The sequence below is a fragment of the Cnephaeus nilssonii genome (assembly GCF_951640355.1).
Source record: "Cnephaeus nilssonii genome assembly, chromosome: 18".
Classification (NCBI taxonomy): Eukaryota; Metazoa; Chordata; class Mammalia; order Chiroptera; family Vespertilionidae; genus Cnephaeus; species Cnephaeus nilssonii.
The window spans coordinates 25,810,142-25,835,991 of record NC_137089.1 but is presented as its reverse complement, the minus strand read 5'-3'; the positions used below and the strand labels follow the sequence as shown (position 1 = coordinate 25,835,991).

The 25,850-nt window shown below is 38.5% G+C and overlaps 1 protein-coding gene across 7 annotated transcripts in view; it reads right to left on the bottom strand.

The window, feature by feature from the left end:
• COLEC10 (collectin subfamily member 10) overlaps positions 1-25,850 on the bottom strand; it is a 379,304-nt gene that overhangs the window by 59,071 nt on the left and 294,383 nt on the right. For all 7 annotated transcript variants that reach the window (XM_079796041.1, XM_079796040.1, XM_079796044.1 and 4 more), the window contains 2 exons: positions 19,996-20,208; positions 5,306-5,401 (listed from right to left, as the gene is read on the bottom strand). Coding sequence is in view for 1 of the 7 variants with exons in the window: in XM_079796044.1 (XP_079652170.1) it covers positions 5,306-5,320 (15 nt within the window). In the remaining 6 variants the exon portion in view is untranslated. The remainder of the gene's footprint in view (positions 1-5,305; positions 5,402-19,995; positions 20,209-25,850) is intronic.

The following is a 25,850-nucleotide window of genomic DNA, read 5'->3' as shown; positions in this document are numbered from 1 at the left end:
CTTATTCAACCCCTTTAATTTATAGGTGATAGAAATGATAAAACCCAGACATAAAGAGCAACTTACCTCAGGTCACACTTTGCTAAGACAAGAATTTGAGTCTCAACTACATGTTCAGTCTTTTTAGCTACAGTATAGCTATACTTTTTCATGTACTTTCATTTTGTTGGTTAAAAACCAACAAAAATAAAAACAGAACCAAAATTCTCATTGAAGACATTTTATAAAGCCACACATATGTGCTTGAGTCTTTCTGGCAAGGGTTAGCTCTACTGTGGCCGTTGCATGTGGTCTTGTTTATTTTCAAGTACATAGTATCCCCTGGCCCCCCTTTTTAATCCCAAATTCTTAGGATAGTTTTTGTGTATTTCCTTAAGGGAAGCCAAGTTTTAGAATGTATCTTCAGACTCTTTGCAAATAAAATGTGGACCTTTACATTCAACATGAAACTTGTGCTTTAATGAAGGTGACCATATAAATTATCTTCCAAACCATACATTTGTGAAAGCAGATAGGGGTGCTATTGATTATTACAACAGGTGCAAACCTGAACTGTTCTTGGCAACTAGGACATGTGATGTCGCTAGCTTTAGTGTTTCCAGCATCCATAATAGTAAAAATTCCCCCGTACACTCAGGTATTTGTTTCGATTTTTTAGTTTTCTTGATTTTTTTAAAGGCAGCATTAGATAGTGGAAACATTAAAAGGAATAGAAAGAAAAAGATCTGATGGTCAAAGTTCTACCTCTAACTGTGGGACGTTTAGTAAATCATTGCCCTCTTTTGGACTCACTATTTGCATCTATTAGATGAGGACTAAGTCACCATTAAGTTTTCTTCCAGCTCTAATGGTCTAGAATTCCTACTCAACATGTGTATGTTGGTGTGTGCACATACATACATATACATGTACCCAATGCATTTATAAAAGAGAGGTCAATTATGAAAACATACAAAATTTCAATAAATATTAAATAAGAAAATAACCAGATTTTCAGGGTGGAATATTCCGTTGATAATGTTATCTTTGAAAAGAAAGCAGAATTAGCCTTGGCCAGGGTGACTTAGTTGGTTGGGCATCGTCGGTGCACCAAAAGGTTGCCAGTTGGATTGCTGGTCAGGGCACATGCCTGGGTTTCCAGCTGGATCCCCGATAGGGAGTGTGCAGGAGGCATGCAGTCAATGTTTCACTCTCACTTTTATGTTTTTCTTTTTCCCTTTCCCTTCCTCTCTCTCTAAAAATCAATAAAAATATATTTTTTTAAAAAGGGAAGAATTGTTTACCTATATTGAAAGTCACACCAGAGACATAATGTTATAGCAACTTGGAAGGTAGTTCAGTGACAGACAGGAAATGTATTTTCATGTGTGTTTTTGGCAAAACTCTAAAAGTAAGGATACTGGTGGGTTTTTTGTTATAACAGAGTCTTTTATGTGGCAAAGTCACATTAGACGCTGTCTGGTTGCTCTTGGTTACCAAGGCTTTTTCCCATTTGACTCACCTTCAATTTTTAGGCAAATTCTCTGGCTTCCTGCTATTGTTTCTGGGTGTCTGCAAGACCTTGCAATTTGGTATGTGTCTTCTGAAAGGAAAGACTTGGTGGTAGGAAAGTGTTACGTGGCTCATGTAACTTAAAAGGTGTGAAACTATTAAAAACATTACACTGGTTGGGTAAGAAACACAAACAGAATTTATCACAAGTTCCAGATCCTTCTCTAGTTTAATAAATCTCCCCTCTTAAATGATAAGCAATAAGGCTTATCTGCTTTCTGCAAATGTTACAGGCACAATTTGGGGCAGTTTTATCTTTTCATATTGCTTGTTTGAACTCTAACATTTCAAGAGTTCCTCAAGTCATCTTGCTGAGCCAGAGAGACAAATAGAAATACGGGTTTTTCTCTTCTGTTACGACTCTTTGGGCTAAATGTTAGGCACAAGATTGCTTCCTCATTTGATTACTGTGATACATTCCTAGCCAAGCTGCAGTATAAAGAAGAGTTAATAAATGAGCTTAGTGAGCTAAGAGCTTGCTAATGCACTAGCATTTTGTACACAGTCTCAACCAATCCTCAAAATGATCCATTACATAGATGAAGGAAATGAGGTTCCGAAAGGTCAATTACTCAAAGTTTGCACAGCTAGTAAGTGGCAAAGCCACAATTCAAACCCAAATACAGTTGACTCTTGAACAACATGAGGGTTAGGGATGTTGACACTCATGCAGTCAAAAATTCGTGTATAACTTTTGACTCTCCCAAAACTTAACTATAGATGGCCCTTTGCGTCCACAAATTCAACCAGTGGTGGCTCACTATTTTCATATATCCAACCACAGTTTGTGGCAGTTGGTTGAATCTGTAGATATGAAACCAGAGGATAAGAAGCACCACTTATTGAAAAAAAAACACATGAGTATAAGTGGACCGGTGCAGTTGAAACCTGTTTTGTCCAAGGGCCAACTGGATATGTGAAACCCAACACCCATATCCATAACAACTGTAGTGTGTTATCTAGGAGTACATCCTACAGTACCAACTCTCTTCTTCATATTTGAACAAGACTCTGACTGGCATATCCAGGTAGCATATTTGGTCTTCATAAAGTTCTATGAGGGCAGCAAAAAGGGTGTGCTAGGTTCGTGTTACAGATGGCAAGTCAAGGTTCAAAGAGGGGACCCAGTGTCCCAAAGCCAACAAGTAGTAGTGCCAGCAATTTAACCTGTGTCTTTGGGCTGCTTCCTAGTGCAAATTCCTGAAAACAAGAGTTATTTTTTCAAAACAAACAAAAATTAAGTAAAACTAGGAAGAAACAAAAATTTGAAAGCATAATTAATCAAATATAGATAAATAGGGAACAATTGCCATACTAATCACAAATGCTGGAGGTAGCATTTAACAAATTCTCCACCCCGCCCACCCCCTTGCCTATCCCACATCCCAATCCGGCCAGGTTGAATTTGTGACAACCCCAATATATTTTTTTGGTCTAGAACAATAAATTGGGTTAATATAACCCAAACCTCTCTGACTCCCTCTGTCTTCCATGCACCATGTTATATAGACTGGTCTGGTTTTCCTCCCAAATTCAAAAATCATTTCTTATAGGTCTGTCCATAGAGTGGGTGCCCACTGAAACTTTGTAAACAAAAACAGGAGGTATTTTAGCTAAGACATATAACAATCACATTTATTGAGTCCTTAATTTTTAATATATGCCAGGCATTCTTGTAAGTAATTTAGGCATACTAATATATTGAATCCTAACAGTTATCTTATTTTAACCCAATCTCACAGGTATAGAATATGAGGCATAAAGAATTCAAGTAGTCTTCTGGAGTGATATTATACTAAGAGGCAAGTTGACAATTTGAACCCAGTTAGTGCAACTTAGAAAAACTAAGATTTCAAACTTATTAGGACTTAAGAACTCTGTTAGGCAGTACTCTTTTAGTCTCTGATCCATTTTGTAAAAATATTAAAAATGTATTTCAACAGTGTTTTACTCCTGAATTGATATATTGGGTGAAATATATAAAAAAGACCTTCTGGTTTTCCTCTTAGAATTAAATAGTAATCAATCATTTGGGGACCAGAGCAGGGGAAAAAAAATGCTGCTGTACCAGATTGTCTAATGCATGAGCCAGCATTAGACAGCAGATAACAACATGGGCCTTGGAGCAGGTGAAGTTAGGCTTCAGACCCAGGTCCATCCCTGTCTGGGACCAAGTTCCCCAGAGTTGACCCTTAGACAAGGATTTGTGTGTCCCTGTGGCATGGTGCCAAACTAAATGTGAAGTTTCACCCAGGTTATGTCCAGGCACACAAACTACAATCTCCTATCTTTGGGATTCATTCAGTATTATTTATTCTCTGTTTACCCTGGTTTTTGTTTGTTTGTTTTTGTTTTTTGCTTTTCTGGTGGACTGTCCTTTTTATTTATTTTGTTTTATTTTTATGATTTTTTAATTGCTTTTTGGAGAGAAAGGAAGGGATAGAGAGAGAAACATCAATGTGAGAGCAAAACATTGGTCAGATGCCTCTACATGCCCCCTACTGAAAACTGCGCCTGCAAACCACAGGTGCCCTGACCTGGAATCAACCAGCAACCTTTCGGGGCACAGGATGATGCCCAACCAACTGAGCCACACCAGCTAGGGCAGGACTGTCCTTTTCAAACTGTATCATAGTCTCACTTGCCCTGTGACTTCCAGGTTTGAGTTTGCCAAACAGGGGAGAGATACCAGTTGAAGATCAGAAAGTGAGGAGAGAGAGAAGTCAAAGTATTCCCTTCATAGTCACCCTGCAGGGCCAGAGTTTGACAGACAGAAGCCCTTCCCTGTAAAGAGAACATGGTAGAGATGAGGCTGTTGAAGTCATCAGGGACAAAGGGACAGGGCTATACTTGCCACAGACTGTGACCCCTGAGACATTAGGGTCAGAATTTGGTGATATAATTTAATGCTGTTAGTAAGATGGTTGTTTTATGTATTTAATCATTTTTGTTGTAATTTTATGTATAATAGTTACTAAGTGGTCATGTACAATTGTAAAGAACTTAAAGAAAGCTATGTGATTGTAGGTGTTAGAGTGAAAAAGAGAGGGAGAGGGAGAGGGAGAGGGAGAGAGAAAGAGAGAGAAACATTGGAGGGGCTGATGAAATAGCAAGGCCAGACAAGGCAGGGTTTGAGAAATGAGCTCTACAATCCAAGGTGTGGGCTGGTTAGCTCATGAATAAAATATTGATGACTGATCTACAAGACAAGTTTTCACAAATTAGTGAGAATGAGAGGTACACAGATGTTACATTACCATTTAGACATCAACATCCATTGATTTAAATACATTCCTAAAACAAGTTTAAATACCAGCTTGCATAAAGAAAGGAAGAGTGAATATACATAAATTCCTATGGTATTTTAATCAGTTGTCTATTTAGTTAAAATAGTACTACAATTAAGTTTCCACAACCCATGAATAAGAAAATTTAAAAGAATACTGTTGATTCCCAATATACCATTTGTCTAAATTACAAGAAGCTCCTAAATCACCCATTTAAACCCACTGGTCTATTCTCCAACCAGAGCACAGTTTTTGATATCCTTAAGGGGAAGGTGATAGAGGAAGCAAAGGTAATATTTTATCAAGTGTCAATGTCAGTGAATTTACTATGTATGCAATCCTATTACATTCTCCCAGCAGTCTCAGAGAGGTTGAATAATGCTCAAGGTTATTAAGCTAGAAATGGCATATCTGTGATGTGAGCTCAGGTTGTTCTCATATCAAAGCCCTAGTTTATTTTATCTTACCATGTTGCTTTTCATGCTCTCTGTTCAGCATCAGAAAAGAGTGAGAATCAACTTTCTTGCTGCATCTCCAAAGTTAAGGGATGTGTCAAGAAGAGCCTAGAAAAGGGAAAAAGAATGTTAATATCCTAAATAAATTCAACTTCTACTTGTTGAATTTTTATTGTGTGTATATTCCAAGGTAGGGTCCAAAACTTCTGGCAGCTAGACAACCAAAGTTTATAGCTAATACAATCATTCAAAAAAAAGGACAATTCAATGTGATCATTGCTTTTATGGAGTGAGTGTTAACTGGGGGTACAGAGAAAATTTCCAGGAATAATAACCTAGATTTACACAAGCAAAAGAAAAGAAGGCTCTACCAAGGATGTTCATACAATGTATAGATGCTTCAGATGATCAATTTAGGGTTTAGAAAAACATGGGGACTAAGGATTTATAGTACAACATGGTGACTATAGTTAATAATAGTATGTTGTATACTTAAAATTTGCCAAGAGAGTAGGTTTTAACCAATTTCTCTCATTCTCTCTCTCTCTCTCTCTCTCACACACACACACACTCTCTCACATAAAACAACAACAAAAAAACAGGTAACTATAGGAGTTATGGATGTGTTCATTAACTTGTCTGTGAGAACCATATAGCCAATCATCACATTGTACAATTAAATATATATAATTTTATTTGTCAAATTTTTTATGAATAAAGCTAGAGTTTTAGTAAACTTTGGAAAGAGCAGAAATGGAAACCTCCCATCATCTAGAATGCCATTTACACATCTACTAGTATAATTCTTCTCAGTTATGCTCCCTATATAGGTAATATCCCATCCCCTTGGGAATCACTAGATAAGAGAACCCATTAGGAGAGCAGAGCTAAGTATGACTTCAGCTCTAGGGCTGACCTCTCATAAAGGCACTGGGGCAGACATTCTCCAGGAGGAAATCCCCACCACCAGTGCTGAATAATTCATTAACAATTAAGAAATTGGCCCTGGCTGGCTTGGCTCAGTGAATAGAGCATCATCCTGAGGACTGAAGGGTTTTGGGTTCGATTCTGGTCAATTGGGGCATGTATGGGAGGCAACCAATCAATGTGTCTCTCTCACATTGTTCTTTCTCTCTGTGTGTCTCTCCCTCTCCCTTCCACTCTCTCTAAAAATCAATGGGAAAATATCATTGGGTGAGAATGAACAAAACAAAACAACAACAAAAAAAAGAGGATATTGTCTTAAATATTAACATAGAATGTCAAGTTCAAAAATAAGAAATATTTCTTTCTGGCATTTATTTATTCATACATTTATTAAATAATTAGTAAAGTGCTTTATCTGTGTCAGGCACTATTCTGGGTTCTGCTGAAATTATGATGAATAAGTTAGATATGGACCCTCCTCTCAAACAACTTACAAAATAGGATAATTAAATAATGAACAAGATAATGTTTGACCAAAAAAAAAGATAGACTTTGCTCCCACATATGTGTTAAAAATTGTATATGTGTTAAAAACCAGCTTCTTATCTGGTTTGTAATGGGTCATTCTTGAAATCAGCGGTGACCAGAAGTAATCCCTGCATTAAGGTGATTTGAGACTTTTGCTTCTTGAGAGCCACTCTTCACCTTTTTCAACCCTCCTCTTTGCCTTGGGAAGCTGACCAGAATGGACCCCATCAAAAGGCATGTGCTCTGGCTTCTGCGTGGCTAAACCAATGGAAAGCCCAACAACATTGAACTCTTATGATACCTTGGCCCTCAGCTTAACGATACCACTCCTCTACATGACTCCTTCTGAGGTCCAATAGCTGCTCCCTCTTCTCTCCATTATGGCTTACGGATGGAAACAACAGCCGTTATTTACTGGCCTTTGGTTATTGCATGATTCCAGGGTTTCCCCTTTATCCACCTGAATCTTTGTAAATAGTCCTTCTGTAAATGACTCTTTCTTCAGTTATCCTATTCTGCCTGTGTCTTTTTTCCCTGTTGGGACCCTGGCTAAAACGACACCTTTGTTGTATTCCAAGTTTCTATCCTTCATTTATTTATTTTTCTACTAGAGGCCCGATGCACGAAAATCGTGCAAGAGTAGGCCTTCCTTCCCCAGGTTGCAGGCACCAGCTTCTCTCTGGCATTTGGGACCCAGGCTTCCCTCACAGCACCAGTTTCATCTGGAAGGTCGTCTGGTCTAATTAGCATATTATACTTTTATTATTATAGGTTGATTGATACCACATCTTCAACTAGGTGGTAGAGGAGGACACACAGATAGAGACAATTTAATACCTGCCTAAAATAAGCACTCTGAAATACTCTTAGTTGGAACTTAATATATCTGTCAAAATTTAAAATTCACTTACCCCCTTTCTCAAAAATTCCATGCAAAGAATTTACCCTGTTCATTACAGCCACAGCATTATTTGCAACAACGAAATACAGAAATCACTGGTTAGATACATTGTGGTACTTCCAAACAACAGAATAATTTTCAGGTGTTAGGAAAATACAGTAGATCTGTATGTAATAATATAGAAAAGTCTCCAAGATATGTTAAATGAGAAATCCAAGTATTGGACAGTATGTTATAAAGCTACTGTGTAACAAACAATATAAACTTAGTGGGTCTATACATAAAATTTGTAGTTTTTTACTAACATTTGGAAAAAAAATTTGAAAGGGAAACCTTTGGGAAGATAAGCTAGGATTCTTTTATCTTTTTGTAACTATTTTTTATTTTTAAAACCATGTGCTTAAATTAATTTTTTAAAAATGTAAAAACAGAAATAAAGATGCCATCTCAACCCCCTATTTTGCTTAGCTTAATAGAGGAGTTCGGATTTCCACAGAGGAAATAAAATAACTGCCTAAAACAAATTTACAAGAAAGAACATCAGTACATTAAATGTCACGTGTGAAACCTGAAATGGAAACATTTCACTCCACTTATTTCACATGAAAATCAATTGAACCTGACTTCAAAGGCCGAACCACATGTCCTGACAGCCACCAGGGCCTGTTAGCATAACCTCTGCTTGTTTCCTCTCCTATTATTTTTGCAATACAATTATAACTGCAAGTCCCCAAACCTTGTAATTGTCAACTAACTTTTGGAAAATTTGAATGGCTGACCAGAAATTTAAAGGGAAGGACCCTCCTACCCTCTCTGAACTTTGTGGTGGTCTTTGGGTGCCAAATGACCTAGCTCAAGCAATCCTCAAAGATGAACCAAAGAAGAAAATAATTGTCTTTTCAGGAAGGGTTGCTCTGTGGACAGCAAAGATGTCTGAGAAGGAATCTGTATAATATTATTTCCTTTTCCCAGAATTTATTGGCATCCCTCCCAGTTTTCCACTGGAAATTAACATCCTCATGTATACAGATAGGTTTGATTAGCTGAGCTCAGCTGGGTCAGCCCAATTTTGTACACAGTATATTAATATTCTGTGCATGCTTCAAGCACTCATTAATCTATCACAGTTTCATATCTTTTCTCCCTGTTTCTGCTTTTCACAAATAATAACAGCCAGCCCTAGATAGCAGATATTCCAGTGTGTACACAAAATAATAGCTAATGCAACATAAAGCCATTCCAAGCTCAAATTGCCTTCTAGAAGAATTCATATCAAAGGCATTGTAATTTCTGATGAAACTTCCATGCATGCAAGCATACTGAATTAATTATTTTCCATTCTGTTTGTTTATTGATGCAGCATCTGTTGCTGTTGTTATTCATGTTTGCTGTAAGGAGGCTAAACATGCAAGGTGGAAGAAAATGATTTGTAGAAATTTTTCCCAAAGAACAGGGAACACTGTGATATTAGTACTACTTCTGTCAACTCAGATTTCTAGCCATTGCTATTTTAAACAATGTGATTAGTTCTCATCTATCAGACTTCAACCAGGCACTGGACTAAGTGGCATATATATATATATATATATATATATATATATATATATATATATATAAAATTGTATTTAAACTTCACAACACCCTATGAAATAAAGATTTTGGTTCCCATTTTACAGATGAGAAATGGAGGTTCAGGAATATTATCTGGGACCACACAGCTAATAAACAACAGAGCTAGTGCTGTGGCTTCAATGTTTTTGTTTTAGTTTCTTTTTTAATCCTCACCTGAGGACATGCTTATTGATTTTAGAGAGAGGGGAAGCAAGAGAGAGAGAGAGAGAGAGAACATCCACCGACTGCTTCCCATACACACCCCAACTGGGGATCAAATTGAAAACCTTTCAGTGTTTGGGATGACACTCCAACCAACTGGGCCACATTGGTCAGGGCATGACTTCAATGTTTGTGACTTTTCTTCTAAACCCCAGGAGTAGGACTAATATCACAGAGCTTTAAATGATCAAAGGGGCCACTTTTAAATATCTCCAGTTAAGGAAATTACCAAAAGCCCCAATAACTTCTTTGTACCCAAATGAGCCAGCAATTGTGAAAGATCAATGTTAGAAACTGCTGATAACATCACCCCTCCCTTTTCTGCCCCCTTCTGCAGCTTGAAAAGACCCTTTCTGTGGTTCTCATGGAAATCTTCATCTTCTCCAAGTCCCTACTTAGAAGAGCTATTATTCTACCATATTTGGGCCGCGAGGTAAAAGAAAGATGACAAAATTCAAGAGAACACTTCACAGAAAGTCCCTTTCTGAATTGTTTTAAAACAGAGACCAAGAAGCCCTCTGTTTATGGGAGAAGGAGATTTTCCTTCTCCAGAGAAACTGTTCTCACTCCTTTTCTTAACAAAGAAAGGGCAACAATCCAAATAATTCCGTAAGCTGAGAATAAAAGCACAGCCAGGAAAGGGCCTTTAATAAGTATATGAATTATACCAGTGATAACATGTATTGGGCAATGGTCTCTCTTCCTTTCAGCGACATGCCTGTCTTCTTAGTATATAATATAGATCAGTCAGCATATTCCTCTGAATTCAGAGTCATTACCAGAATGAACACTCTATTATGCACAGTCAAAAAACAGAATGTCAATGCTTAAAGGGGCCATGGGGTCTTTAATTTCAACTTTTCCAATCTCTCCCTTCTCTCCCATCCCTCCATTTGCTGGTATATTTTTTCAGATGAAAAAGGGTGACATGACTGTTGCCCTGCCAATAAATAGCTAGAGTAGGGTTCTAAACCAGGTTTCTGAATTTCCAATCCTCTTCTTTTTCCACAACAAAGGGAAGACTTTTCTTTGAATCCTGGGCAACTTAATAGTGAGTGATCAAACTCTCTAAGCCTCACATTTCCCCATCTGTAAAATGGAAAGAATAATGGCACTTGCCTCATAGGTTTGTTGTAAGGCTTAAATAAAATGATGTCTGTGAAGAGCTTAACACAATGTTTGACACATAGTAAGTGTCAATTTAATATCGATTATCATTATTAATTCAATGCTTTACAAACCAAAATCTTATTCTCTAAGCTGTGACCTATCTGGGCTTTAAAAATCACATTTGTCCTCTCTGAATGAGCAATTTCTGTTGCAAATTGAATTAAGGTCAAGATAGATAATAGAAATTTATCCATAATTATTCCTCCTATTATTACCCTTCTTCTAAATTAACTTTTAACATAACCAGAAGAAAGAATTCTGGATAACCAGGGTAAGTGTTTGCAGTAACACATAGGGGAATGGGAGGGCACTCTGGAAATGGTCTTGCCCTTCACTCACCTTACCATCACCTTCAGCTCCATGCCCCTTGGCAGTTACCAGCACCACTGCTCACCAATTGGTTTACTTAGGTCAGAAATATGGTGATCTTCTTTGACTTATACTTTTCTGCTTTTTCATCCAACACTTCAAGTTAATCAGTGACTTAGTTCTGTAAGTTTTATCACTGGAGTCTGTGTTTAATTCAAGCTGTCTCTCCATTTCCAACACGGCATAAATGTGGACCCTCATTATTTATCATTTTAATTATATAAGAATCTCCTATTGCCTGCCTGTAGCCATTTTCCACACTGCAGAAGAGGGATATTTCTAAAATAAAAAATAAGATTGTGTTGCTGCTTTGTCAAAAATTATTTGGGAGCCCTAATTATCCACAGAATAATGTCCAAATTCCTCAGCAAGACATACAAGACAAAAAGCCCTCTCCAGCCTGAACTCTCCCCAACATCCATCTCAACTTGTATGTTCCAGATATAAACAGCAATACTTATAGTTACCCAAACATACTGAGATTTCTGGCCTTTATTCTTTCTAACTAAAATGCTCTTCCCTTAACACTATTTTATTGTATGATTAACTTCCATTTGTCCTCCAAGACTCAGCTCTGGTTCTTCTTCCCTGAGAGCACCCTATGCTCACTTCCCTTGTCTCGTTCTGGTGAACTTTACATACTTCTATTATTGTACTATTTTGGAAATTTTCTTAGGGGCCATGCTAATCTTGTCTGTATCATTCCAACTTTAGTATATATGCTGCCAAAGAGAGCACTTAGAATTTTTTTACTTGTCTCTTTCCTCCACGAATGGGAACTTTCCCGGCTGGAAGGCTGATGTTTCCTTCTTATTTGGTAGCCTTATATCTAGCCAAATACCTGTCAGAGAGTATGTACTCAAAATATTTGTTTTAATGAGAACCTTCCATACGCTGGCGACTAATAATCATTTGTTGTCGCATGATATTTCATTGGGTCCACATATTTCAGAGATGGGACTTTGGAGGAAGTTCCATGTGCCTTTGGTTGTGGAGTGGCTTCTCACAACCCAAAACAGGGTGTGTACAACCACAGTTCCAAGACCTTTAATCTGGTCTGGACTATGATGCAAGTGGCACCACCCTACATCTTTCCTTCCAAAGAATACACTGAACCTTTGGATATGGTTTCCATCTGGGATGATTACAGCCTAAAATGATGTGATGTTATCTCACAATTCCCATCCCTCCACCCCAGAGTTATCAATGGAATTTTGAAATCTTCACAGAAAATAGGATGAATAATTATAAATACTTTTCCACATAATAACTCAGAATTATAGGTCAGGGAGAGGGGGTAGTAATTGCCTTTAATATGAAATATATGTAGTTCCATATTTCATAGCTTTATGAAAATTATTGAAGGATAAGACCCTATTGTCTCAAAAGTTTTAAAAACAACTATGTAATAGTAAGTGCTGTTTATATACCAAGTGTTATTCTCAGCTCATTACATATATTGACTCATTTAATCCTCCCAACAACCACAGTGAGGTGATCACTATTATCACCCCTGTCTTAGTGATGGAAATTAATGCACAGGACCAATAAGTAATCATATGATTAGTCAGTAGTAGGATTCAGAATCCAGATCACTGCAAAGTATTGACACACTTTTATACTGTGGACTGTATTTTTTAAATTCAGAAACATTTAAGTTACCTTGCAAATATTAAATTATTAGTGATATGTTAAAAATTTGGAAATACTTATACTTCAAAATATATTTTTATTGCAGTAAAATCATTATACCCAATACTATATATCTGCTACTTGTTAATGTCTTGTTAAAAATGATTATCACAGTTAAGTATTTCCACAGGATCCAACCATGTAGCTTTACCCTTTCATGCTTTCATAAACCATTGTCTGTACTGGTGATGAGGAGGTAGATATGTGGCTCCAAGCAACCAATCATCTGAATAGGATTTGGACCCTACACAGGGAGAAGCTAAAGGAAGATAAATAGGGATGTATTCCTACCCCATTCCTATTTCTGAAAACTATACTAATATATATAGCTGAGGAGGAAACTTTAAAGTTTATTTAGACATAATAACAGTACGCTTTCTGGTCAACCTCTATTGCTAGCTATGAACTTATATAGATTTGTTTAGAGTTGAAGGAGACATAAAGATTTCCCATTAATCAGTGTGGGCATGGAGAATACTTAGCTAGAGTAGTAGAAACACAATTAGCCTTATATTCATTCTTTATTTTTGGCTTAAGGTCCCTTAGGGAGAGCCATTTTTATTCTTCAACAAGATTCAAAGGTCCTTGGAACTAGGGAACATGTCCCCCATTTATTTTCTATTGCCCTTGGGACATGGTATAATCCAAAGCACTCAAGTCATATTTAGAGAGTGGGACCTGGGTGAGATATGAACTTTGTGAGTAAAAGCTTCTCCATCTGAAAGTGAGAGTGGTAGACAAGATGACTTCTAAATGTTCCTTTAAAAGTAAGTTGCTTTTCTTGTGCAATCACACAGACTTGTTACCATCATACCTATGGTGCCGTCCCCTTATTATCATAGAACCACAATAGTCAACCTTGAAACACAAATGGTGAATGGAGACTCAGATTCAGAGTTTGAGGATCTGATTGTCCAGATTGCTGGTGGCTTCCCAGACAATCTTTCTCGCTTTGGTTCTGGCCTTTTGAATCCAATTTTTATATAGAAGTCATAATGGTCTTTGCAAAATGGAAATCAGATTTGTTACTCCCCTGTTTAAATCCACATGTTGCCCTTGTATCAAGTCTAGAGTTTAATATGCATTACAAAGCTCTTCAGGAACTCTGTGCCCCGAACCACTGTGCTATACTCTCCTCTAGCTTGAGTTCCTCCAGATTAGTTTAATGCTACCTCTGTTACATGGTACTATAGCATTCCACACATCCCCTGTGAGAGGTCTTAGCACACTGACTATCATCACTTTCTGCCATAATAGTCACCCCCCACTACTTAAGCTGTAGGCTTCATTAGGGCAGGAACCATACTTGCCTTTGTTCATTTTTCAAGTGCTTGCACCTAGAACAGTTAACGTTTAGTGGGTGCTCAACAAATAATTGTTGAATGAATGAATGAAAAAATATCATACTACCATTAATTAGTCATTATGAGTTTCATTTCTGTCAGCAAGGAAAAACAATATTTATCTACCTGAGATGACATGCCACATGAGTTAACCTTTGAAATGGCTTTCACAGTCTCAAAAAAAAAAGATTATGAAGCATTTTATTTTAGAATAGAGATAATAACTCTTCAAGTGTCACACACTTGACATTTCTCTTTTTTCAAAAGGCTATCCTGTGCAATTTCAATATGATATATGATACGTATCAAACCTTTCCTTAGCCATTTACCCAGCAAGTTTCATTGCCTATGCCAGACACTCTCCCAGATGTCAAGGAAACCCAGATGTGTAAGACAAGGCTCTTTCTCTTGAGGAGCTCATACCAAATGGAGGAGACAGGCAGATACACACAATAGTACTCACATGCACTAATACTCAGTACACGCTGTGCGCATTTTGTATACATTTTCTCAGTTAATCCTAACATGGACCTTCCAAGTGTAAGCTGAAAGGAAATCAAGAATGCAATTTGTCCAAGTCCACCCCGCTAATAGGAGTCTCACCATATCACATTATGATATATTATGTTAGATGCTTTAATCCAGACAGAAATAGAAGAGGCAGGATAACAGGAAGGAGAGAGAGAAGATATTTTCCACAGGCAGAGAGAGAAAAAGGTCCGTGCGCATTTGTGCACTCATATATATGAGTTGGAGAAAACTTCATGGAGGAGAAGCTATTTTACCTGTGGAGAAAAATTAAACTCACAAAACAACTGAGCAATGCAAGAGCCTGATAAGATGAGCTAAACATTATTAGCTGTTGCTGGAGAATTAGCTATATAGAAAGAAGTAGCAAGAGATGAACTGGTTATCTTTCTGCTACTGTGTCTTATTGGCAATGGCATTTTAAGAAGGAAAATGATGGATTTGAATCTGTATAGAAGATTGTTAGCTATTTACAAAGGATTGTTTGGAAGGGAGGAAGATAGGAAGCAAAACATATGAGACACCGGTAAATAAGAATTTGAAGCAGGGAAATATTGTTAGGACTGCAGAAGAGGTCACTAATAAGAAAGATATTTTTAAAAAACATTCATAGAATTTATGAGTTGAATGTGGGCATAAGTCTAGGATGAGTTTAAGGTTATAGTTTGGCAATCTGTTGAATTTAGCCCTGGAATGCAGGCTTATTTCTGCAGCTGACTTGAGTGGTTATGAAATAAAACAATAACACTATGTGCCAGATATCATTTTAAGCAATCACAACAAACACACGTGATATGTACTGTTATTTATTTTTCCTATTTTATAGCTGTGTAAAGTGAGGCACAGAAAAATTAAATAATTTTTAATAGAGCTATGGCAATGAAAATTGTGAAGCTCTGCCCAGACTCCCTTTAGGACCAGTACATATTCACTAATGGCTGGCATTACTGTTAACAGCCCTCAGCTCTCAGCCCCATTAAGGGAAGAGAGGCACATTGCCCAAATAGCATTTGATCCCCTATCTACTGGTTGTCATGGCCATGGTTTTGAACACTTTTCTATATAGCTTTGCAAAAGCAAATACCCTAGGGCAATGCCCAGTACTGCAAAAATGATTCATACGTAGACATATCATGACTTCTACATTTTGTAATAGTTCAGGATACAGATGAGTCATTCAATAATAATATACTTGAAATTAGAAGAGAACTGAGAATATATTGAACCAGGTACCATCAAAATCAAGGGAAGAAAACATTTCAAGAAGTAGGAACTAGTCAATCACATCAAATACTGAAAGAAACTGAAAAGACCTAAGGACTGAACAATGTCCAATGGCTTTGACCATGGGAAGGTTGGAGCAAAATAAGCGAGTTCGGTTGATGTGACACAGTGCACGCATCAACTATACTGCTGTGTTACAGAAAGAATGGGGATGCAAAGACGAGGAGTGTTTATAAACTAGGATGTCAAGGTGTTTGGCTTGCAAGAGAGCCAGAATGGAGTCTTGATGTATTTTAACATCGCCTATGTGTCAAGGTTGAGTTGGGCCCATGTATGCTGCATGCACACAGAGAACCTAGAGTAATATGGCTTTGCAGTAAATCTTAAGCAAACATCTGAGCCTCTGTAAACAGTTCTTCACCTCCCATCTTCTCCTTTCTCAAGAACTGGAGGTTCCCAAAAGTAAATTCCCAAGTACCCTGCTGTGATGTGGTTAAGCTGCATGCTTAATTCTGTGCCTGGTGTCCGCACAGCCCATTTTTTGGAAGCCAGAGTTTCCCCTAACGTCTTGCCCTGCCATTACGCTATGAAGAACACCAGGAACTGTTTCAGGTAAGAAGTCTCCGACCTAAGGCCACAGGGTGGGTGGCCCAGGAGAATTAACCACAGAAAGTGTTTCCCACGAACCCACAGAGCACAGGACCCATGTCTGAAATGCTGGTGTTTTTCTGTGTTTGTTTCTTCTCCACAGAATACAGTACCGAGCATTATGTAATAGAGGCAACAGCGGCAGAAACTTTAAAAAAAATAATCTCTGTGGTAAATTTGAAAGCAAATGTGGAAGACTGGAACATTTCTGATTTTCCACTCAGTGGATTGAATTGCCAGATACTTCAGGATCACTTTTTCTCCGTTTAGCTTTGAAGAGCAAAGATCAAATGCATGACCTCGCAGTCAATTTCAAAACTCTGGAGGAAATAGACTCTGTAGATTTCAGCTGGAGACCTTGCTCTGAAAAATGATACTATGCAGCCATGTGTTACTGCAATTGTATGTGTATCTTATAAAAAGTGGAATCTCTTTGTTATGATAATCCATGCAAATTCCCAGCTCACTGTAATTTCACTGGGTTAAGAGATTACACGTCTATGGTTTTGTGTAGACCACTTGTGGTTTAAAAAAGTGAGGGTGTGAGAACTCTTAATTTTGATAAATCATAAATCTCCCAGTTTCTCTCTTGAAACATTGTAGTAGGTATAACTTTTATTCCACAAAACTGGAAGCAAGGAACTTCATATTGTTCTCTTTCAGTAAAGCAGATGACCCATTCTGGGCTTCCGTATTTCTGGAAAAAGTGAGGAAATGTAACCAGGTGTCAATATGACACCTCCTCAGTGTCATGCAGGAATAGTAGAGGTCTCGTGCCTTCTAGAACATTTAACAAGGGGCCTCAGCCCACCAGTCCTAAAGGCAGGTGACCGCAGGTCATTAGAGAAGTGTGTGTGTGTGTGTGTGTGTGTGTGTGTGTGTGTGTCCATGTGTACGTGTGGGGGAGTGATACTACTAGTATCCAGCATCCAAAGTGCTCCAACCAGGCATTCCCATCTGAGGTGACACACTTATCCTGGCCCTACAAGGAATCCCACCATTAGAGAAAACTAGTAAAATGTTATCTGCCCCAATCTCTGAGAAGCTCTAAAAGCAATTAAATGTTTTTTTCCTAGTTTGTTCCACTTCCACCTTTCCCAACCTTTGCAACCTTTAGTCATAAAAGGTGAGACCAGAGATCTCAAAGAACCTCCTGGGGATGGGTGGAAAATAACTTCTGGGTGCCCTTCCAATTTGTCCTTTGTCAACAGCTAATACTGTTACCCGCCCCCGCCCCCCAATCAGAAGAACTGGAAACACCAAGCTCAAATCACTGTCTTGGAATGAGAAACCATGAGAACAAAACAAATTTAATATCTATACTGTGCTGGATGATCTTCACCTCCTAGCCTTCATCACATTAGCATGAGACTTCCCAGAAAGCATACACATTCATGTGAGGTTTGGACATGCAGTGCCTGGCTCTGGACAAAAGCAGCTGGCATAGATGACTGTATGCACTGTCTCAAACAAAAATCCTGCTTCTGCATATTAAAAAGCTATTCATCTAATTTCAAATGATGGTACGTAATTGCAGCTTTCACAGGATGTGTTGACATCAAATAAGTTGATTAAAAGACACATACGGAATGGGATGCTGCTTTTGCTGAAAGATTTAATGATTGCAATATAAATTCTAACAGAAACAACATCATTGTTCTATTTCATGAAATGTTATCCACTCTTTCAACATCACTGAAATTTAAAACCAGAATATTTTCCAATTTTCATAGAAAGCACAAAGGGAGAACTAAGCTGACTAGTTAATGTGTTTAGAAACTGGAGGTTTAAAACAAGTCTTTAGGTTCTTTAGAACATTTATAGCCTCAGCTTTAGTTCTGTTCATTAAATTCTATTGCTCCATTTTTCTTCCTATGCCCCTCCCCCTCTTTTTCCATTTAAAAAGGACTCCATGCCAAGCTCTGTGCTTCTCTCTAAGGTTTTATTGTGGAAATACCACTGTCAAAAATATTTGGCTAGGAATAGCATCCATTTACTCATTCTACAATGAAATACACAAATGAAACAAATAGACACAGATCCTTGCATTTTGGGAGTATATATTGGGGGAAAATGGATAGAAGAAGGTAGACAATAAATAATACACATAATAAATAAGTAAATGATTACACCATGGGGTGATAAGTGCTACGGAAAAAAAATGCAGCAGGGTAAGCAATATTAGGGATCAGAGGGTGGGTGGGCAGCTTGCAGTTTTCTATAAGGTGTTTCGGGTGAGTTTTATTGAGATGACGATATTTAGGCAAAGGCTTGAGGCAGGTGCATGTACAAACCGTGCAGGTGTCTGGGGAGGAGCTGGATTACTGAAGCTGCCTCCAGCAGAGCACATGGCCAGTGCAGAGCCCCTCAGGAGGGGATACCTGGTAAGAGGAAGGTGAAGGCATCCAGAGTGTGAGATGGAAGACTAAAGGTGGGTGATGTCAGATAAACAGAAGTGGGTATAGGGGCCCTCCTGGACATTTTCAGGATTGTGGCCTTTACTCAGCGTGAGATAGAAGCTATCGGAGGCTTTTTAATAGGAAAAGATAAGCTTCTTTCACATTTTAAAGTGATTATTACTCTAACTGCTGAGTTGAGAATAGACTGGGGAGGCAGTCACAGTGGAGAGGATGAGTTAGGAGGGTGTAAAGAGGAGGCAGTGGGAAGTTTTCTCGGAGCCACTTTCTAGTTAATTAATTAATATTAGTTTCTGAGAGAGCAGAGGATGGGAGAGAGAGACATCGATTTGTTGTTCCACATATTTATGTATTCATTGGTTGATTCTTGTATGTGCCCCGACCAGGAATTGAACCTATAACCTTAGTGTAATCGGGACGATCCTCTCTAACCAACTGAGCTACCTGGCCAGGGCACTTGGTCACTTTCTTAATCTATTTTGAAAGAAGAGCCAACATGATTTCTTGAGAGATTGGATGTAGAGTGTGAAAAAATGGCTGGCCTTTCCCAACTTTGCTATGCTGCCTAAATGATGAATTCTATCTTTCCCACTTTGAGAATTTCTTCTGCTTAGTATTGAAATCATTTTTATGTAATGCTATCATTTCACCTATATTTTTGTATCTTTGCTATTTCATCCATCCCAGACTTAACAAGCAAAAAAAGGTTTATAATGGGGGTGCTCCATTTCTAAAAGAGGATGTTTATAGTCTCCTTGGTTTTCATTTGGTCTCCTTTAAACACACACACACACAACTGGCCAGTGTATAAACTGTCACAGAAACAATAGAACCCATACTTGGCTCACAATTTATGTAGCTGATTTAATTTGCTGTTGACAATTCCATCACAGTACTGACAGTTACAGCTTTTATTTTTCCTCTGAAACATCAAGATATTATATTTGGATGTTGCTGGGAGAGAGGCGAGAGGAATCTTGGCATGTGAACAAGATTGCCAGAGGGAGGAATACCAACCATAATATGGTCTTGCCAATTTTTGTCCCAGAGTCAGTTTTATGGGTAATGATGATATTACCTGCCAAGTGTATAGATTGCTCTCGGTTGACTGTGCTGTTTTACCTGTATAATCCTCACAGCAAATCTGTGAATGATGGTGCTTTTGGCTGCATCGTGCAGAGGAGCATATTGTCTCAAGGAGGTGGAACTGATTTCTCCAGGTCACATCACTGAAAAATGACAGCGCCAGGTACAAAACTGGGTTCACAACTGAATTCTCATCACATCTCTACTATGGGATCTAGGCATGTTCCTCCTCGTTGCAAGCTGATAGATCTGGAAAGAGAAGGGGGACCATAAATGAACTTTCTTCAGTTTTACAGTCTAACTAAGGATTAGTCTTTCCAGGAACAAAAGGTGGTGGTGTTCAATAGGATTCTAGGATCTCGGTGACCTTGACCTGAGATGCAAACTCAGCCAGGATGAAACACTGCCTGTTTCATTTGCCTCCAGATGAAAGTCTTCACCTCTCCCAGCTCCAGCAGGAGTAATGCTTTCCAGTGCCTATGCTTTGATTATGGAGGACATTCAGTCCCTGCCCCTAACTGCGTTAGAGTATCCCTGTCTTAGCTCTAATTGCTGCTGTAGTTCATTCACAGAGAGTCAAGTTCTATGATGAATGAGAGCACCTGTTTATGAAGTCTGCAGTGCTACAAGACCCTTAAAGAACCGTTAAGTCCCGTTAGCATAAATCTGGAAATAATTGGCTACATGTCTCCTTTACAGGCTAGAAGAATAAAAAGTCACCACCTGCCTTTTCACAAAATAATATGAATGGGATAGTCCCATGGATTTAAATTGAGGAAGCTTCTAAAATTAGGAAAATAGAGAGCACAAAATTCACTCCATCAAAAGTTTATTGATTTTGCAATTAATACTGAAGGTTTGCTCCTAAAAATTTTGCTTACTGGCTCAGAAATGAAGTGTGCCAGTGGATCAAAATGGACATGAATTGCTATATTCCATATATCATCTACAATGTATAAATGACTGAAAATGAGCAAGTCCCAGTTGTTTAAACACTTTTCAACTAAGGTAGCATTATTAGAAAAGATAAAAATTTCACAGCATGGAATTCTTGTGCATTTTTAATGATTCCAGCTTAAAGCAAACAAATGAAAAATCTATTTCTAGGTGAATTTAATTTAAATATAATAAAAAGAAGATTATTTTCTTAAGAAGGACTAGGTACTTTTTTAAAAAATGAAATTTAATTAAGTACAATTTTAGGAACTGATTGAAGATTGCTCAGTTTTTAGCCTTAAGGACACTTTAGGATGCATATAAGAAAAAATGGAAAGAACCTTCACCATTATTACACTGATATTTGTGACCATGGTAACATTGGTTAACACCAATTATTTGCCAACATAGCTACTTCTTGTATTTTCCTTATTGAATACATATCTTCAGGTTACTAGGTTTACCCATATATGAAAAAAATACTATTAAGCTTGACATTCAGTCACAACCTTAGAATTCTACACCTAGTATTTAGCAACTTATACCTGGTACCTTTGTGTACTTGTTAGGTAAACAGAGTTACAAAACAAACCTGGAAACCATTTCCCTGGCTTTGGAAAAGTTAAAAACTTCTAAAATGTTTATTTGAATAGGAGATATTTTATTGATGAATTCCAATCCCCTAAAACAGTACCTGGTAAACAGTTGGGTTCTCCATAAATATTTATGGAGTGTTGGTTAAATAAATAGATGCTCTATTTTTCTCACCAACATTTCAATCATTTTAGCAAATGTGAGCACTTACCCTATGCTAAGCAATACACCAGATCCTAGAAAAATTAGAGTAAGGCAAGAGAACCAGAGACACAGTTCACAACTTTAAGGAGCTGGTGACCAGGTGGACCAGGATAAAAGGAGGAGACAAAGCAGAAGCCTGGATTATACATGAACACCCTGTGATCATGGGAGAGAAAGCTACTGTCTGAGAGATCAAACAGGCCTTCAAAGAGGATAGGATACCTGTGCTGAACTTTGTGCTGATGAATGAATGAAACGGCACAGACAATGATGAATCTGTTTACTTTTTTTTTTCCTTCAAAAGGCAATTGTCATCACTCTTTAAGAAGCTAAATAATATCCTACTGACAGTGTAACGGGGCCGTTTTACTTTATTGGGTTTAAGTGAACGATATGTATCAAGTGCCAAGCAGTGTCTGTGCCCAGTGCTGGGCATTGATGAGTGTGTGAGACAGCAGGATCCTTGCCCTAGAGGATTTCCACTCTATACTGTCATCAAAGCTGGAGCAGAGGACTCTTCACCCCTCTGTGGGCTGGAAAGAACTCCCCTTTCAGAGAAAAAATAAAACACACACACACAAAAAAAACTGGCAGCCGAGACCTGATGAGTGAGAGGAGAGACAAATGGAAAAATGGGAGGGGATGGACAGAGGGGAGGGCATTCCAGGAAGAGGGAAGATCGTGTGTGAAACCACCCACTCCCATAGGATCCAAAGACCAATTTCTTGGGAGTCCTTAAAATGAATGACTTCAAACGCGAATGGAAACCAGGGTTTCCTGTCACTCCCCCCGCCCCCCACCTTCTCCAGCCCCTTCCGTGGAGTGTGCACTGACAGGCAGCAGAGAACACGGCCTTCAGTTTTCCGGTATTCTCCTCCCACTCCCCCGAACTTGCAAGCCACAGGTTTCTTGGAACCGCGAATATTGTTTGAACTCCAGCTAAAACTGGCGATGTGTTTTGAGTCACATTATGCCAGCATATTTATACCATCTGTTTATGACACTTACAGGTGGACATTATGATTCATTACACATACAGCATACTAAACATAGCAGCCTGGAAAATCCTGAGCTCCGGAGAGCCACTGGGTATGGGTCAGTGTGCAGAAGGGGCAGATAATAAGAATCTTTTCTTAGAATTTTATAGCTTTTCATGCAACATCCTTGTCTTGCTGAAAATGTTCTTGAGAGTATTTCATAAAATGGACATGGTAAGGTGAGGGTGAGAATAAGGATGGAGAAAGGAGGATGACAAAATATATACTACTATGACCAGTTAGGGAAGATGTCCCTTTTCTGTGGGGTATGCACATGTGTTAAATAATCAGAAAATATTTGCTAATGATGGGGTTAGAAGTAAGTCATCTCTGAGTCAGGAGGGAGGATTCTGTTCTAAGACCATTACTTCTTTCTCCACAGAAATGTTTTCTTATGATTTGGACTTTATAGTTTGTGGTTCTTATTTCATATACAGGTAATCCCTTCATTGTTTTGTTTTGTTTTAAATCATATTAAGACCATTTGGTGACAATATACAAAAACCTAAAAATCAAGCTACAGGACATAGCTATCGTTTCGTTTTCAGAAACGATTCCCCTGTGCATAAATCAGGAACACTACCACCCAAGCCAAGGTCTGTTCTCTGTTTCAGCCAAATGTGCAGACTTTTCTCAGTCTCATAAATACCAACAACTTTGAAAGTTGTTTCAATATGCAAGTATCTCAAAGTCAAGCTGTCTGGTGCGGACCCTTCCCCTTGGGGTAGTAGAAACATTCAGGAGTCAAGGAAGAAAGAACTCACTGCTGTATTCAATTAGTTGGGGAACCATCAAAGTAAATAAGGCAATACCTTTAAGAACACACACAGAAAGGAAGCAGTGAAGTAGAACAGATTAAAAGAAAAGGGAGAAGTCTGTTTTTGCTACCAAGTGACCCCAGGGGTGAAGAATAATTTCTTCTTCGGGACAATTGTAGTAAAGGTCTCCTAGCAAGATGGCTCAGCGGAAACGATTTCTTTTCATGTCTGTGGGGAACTGATGAAGTTTGCAGGAAACACAGGCAGCTGAATTCAAAACCAAGTACAGTAGGTCACGTAAAGGGAGCAACTTTAGAAATCTTTAGTTCCTCCTAGAATACTAATGGCTTTGAAAAGTCCCAGTGGTCACCAGGTAAGTCATTTACATCTTAAGAATAAGAGATAGTCCAGAGGAGAAGCTCATTAACCTTGTGTCAACTCAAGATGGCTTTCACAGAATTCTTTGACTTCTTAAACAGACAGCTCATCTTACAAAATTGTTTTTAACCATAAATTGTCCAATAACTATTAATTGAGTTCTAAGATGTGCCAAGGTTTGAATCAGGCTGAAGGAATAACCAGATATATGAGGTCTCTGACTTCAAGAGGGATAGTGAGAAAAATGTTATTAGATACTTATATAGTTACAAACAGAAAATCAAAGAAGTATAAAAATAGTGCTGTTGGATCCTAAAGGAATAACTGTATCTGGAAGAAGAAATATGTAAGATAGCAATCTCCTAAACTTAAATCTCAATAAGAAGTTTAGAGTATATGCTGTAGGTATCACCTCAGACACTGCACATGTACCGGTGAGAGATAGGACTAACCCATCACTGCTCTCATTCCCACTGAGCTGAGTTTCAGCCTCAGAACCTTCCTCAACACAGTTGATCGCCACCAATAACGAAGAGCTGGTATGGAACCTACTTCTAATCTGGCTCTCTACAAATGTAAGGGATTGTTATTAGTACAGTTTCGAGAACAATTACACACCTCAATTGCCCATTGTCAAAGGCTATCAGTTGGATAAATTATCTAAAGGGCACAGGACAAGGAATGAGATTGTGCAAATTCATGCCCTAGTTCTGTGATTGTCGCTAACCCTTTTACATCAAGATCTTATTTCCTTTGTAGAAATGGGAAAATATTGCCTACCCAAGAAGATTCTGGAAGTGTTTATGTTAATTTTAAAAGTCTTATATATGTAAGTACTTTGAAAACTGAAGTGTTCAAACCAACATAAGATGTGAATTGTCATGATAATATTTCTCATTGTATAGGCTGAGGCAAAAGTAGGTCTATAGTTGTGAGTACATGAAACATAGAGTTTATTCTTGTATTATTATTTTTTAACTAGAGGCCCGGTGCACAAAATCTGTGCACTTGGGGGTAGGGGGTGGTCCCTCCTGTGCCCTCTCACAGTCCATGAGCCCTCGGGGGATGTCCGACCGCCATTGCACTCGCCAGCCATGAGCCCGGCTTCTGGCTGAGCAGTGCTCCTCCTGTGAAAGTGTAATGACCACCAGGGGGCAGCTCCTGCATTGAACGTCTGCCCCCTGGTGGTCAGTGCACGTCATAGCAAGCAGTTGAGCGGCCATAGCATATCATTAGCATATTACAGTTCGATTGGTTGGATGGCTGATCAGACGATGGGACACTTAGCATATTAGGCTTTTATTATATAGGATTGTGTATTATTTTCCATATGAACACTTGTAAACTTACTTTTGCCCCACTGTGTAATCTTGGTATTACGGTTTTAACTAATCCTTCCCTAGGATTCTAGGAATTCTCCCACAGACTGACCCCCACTTTGCCCTCACCTTGCAAAATCCAGGATAAGTACAGTACGTTAAAATTGAAATCAATGGTAGCCTGTGCAATAGTTTAGTGATTGGCCAGATTGTGAGGGTGTGAATCTGGCATCTGCCACTAGCTGTGTGACCTTGGGTGAGTTAATCTCGCTGCCCTCATCCACAAAAGGAGGTTAATAACAGAACCTCATAATAGTTTCATAATCGAGTTATAAGGCTCAAAGGAGATAAATGTGTAAAGCTTACAGAACAGTGCCCAAAACATAGCACACAATAAATCTGCAATGTGTTTTTATTAACTAGATAGGAATGTATGGGGTATCTGGGATGTGCCAGATCCTCAGCAGGGTGACACTGCCCCCCCCCCCCCCCAACTCTCATCAGACACCAGCTTTACTGTTTGGATGAACACCCCAATATGCTGAAACTGAGGATAGTCTGTGTTTCTTATCAAGAAAGCTTCCTTGCTGTGGGCAAAGATCAAGACTCTACAAAATCTGTGATCTTAAAGATGCCTTAAGGATAAAATGCTGGGTAAAAGATGT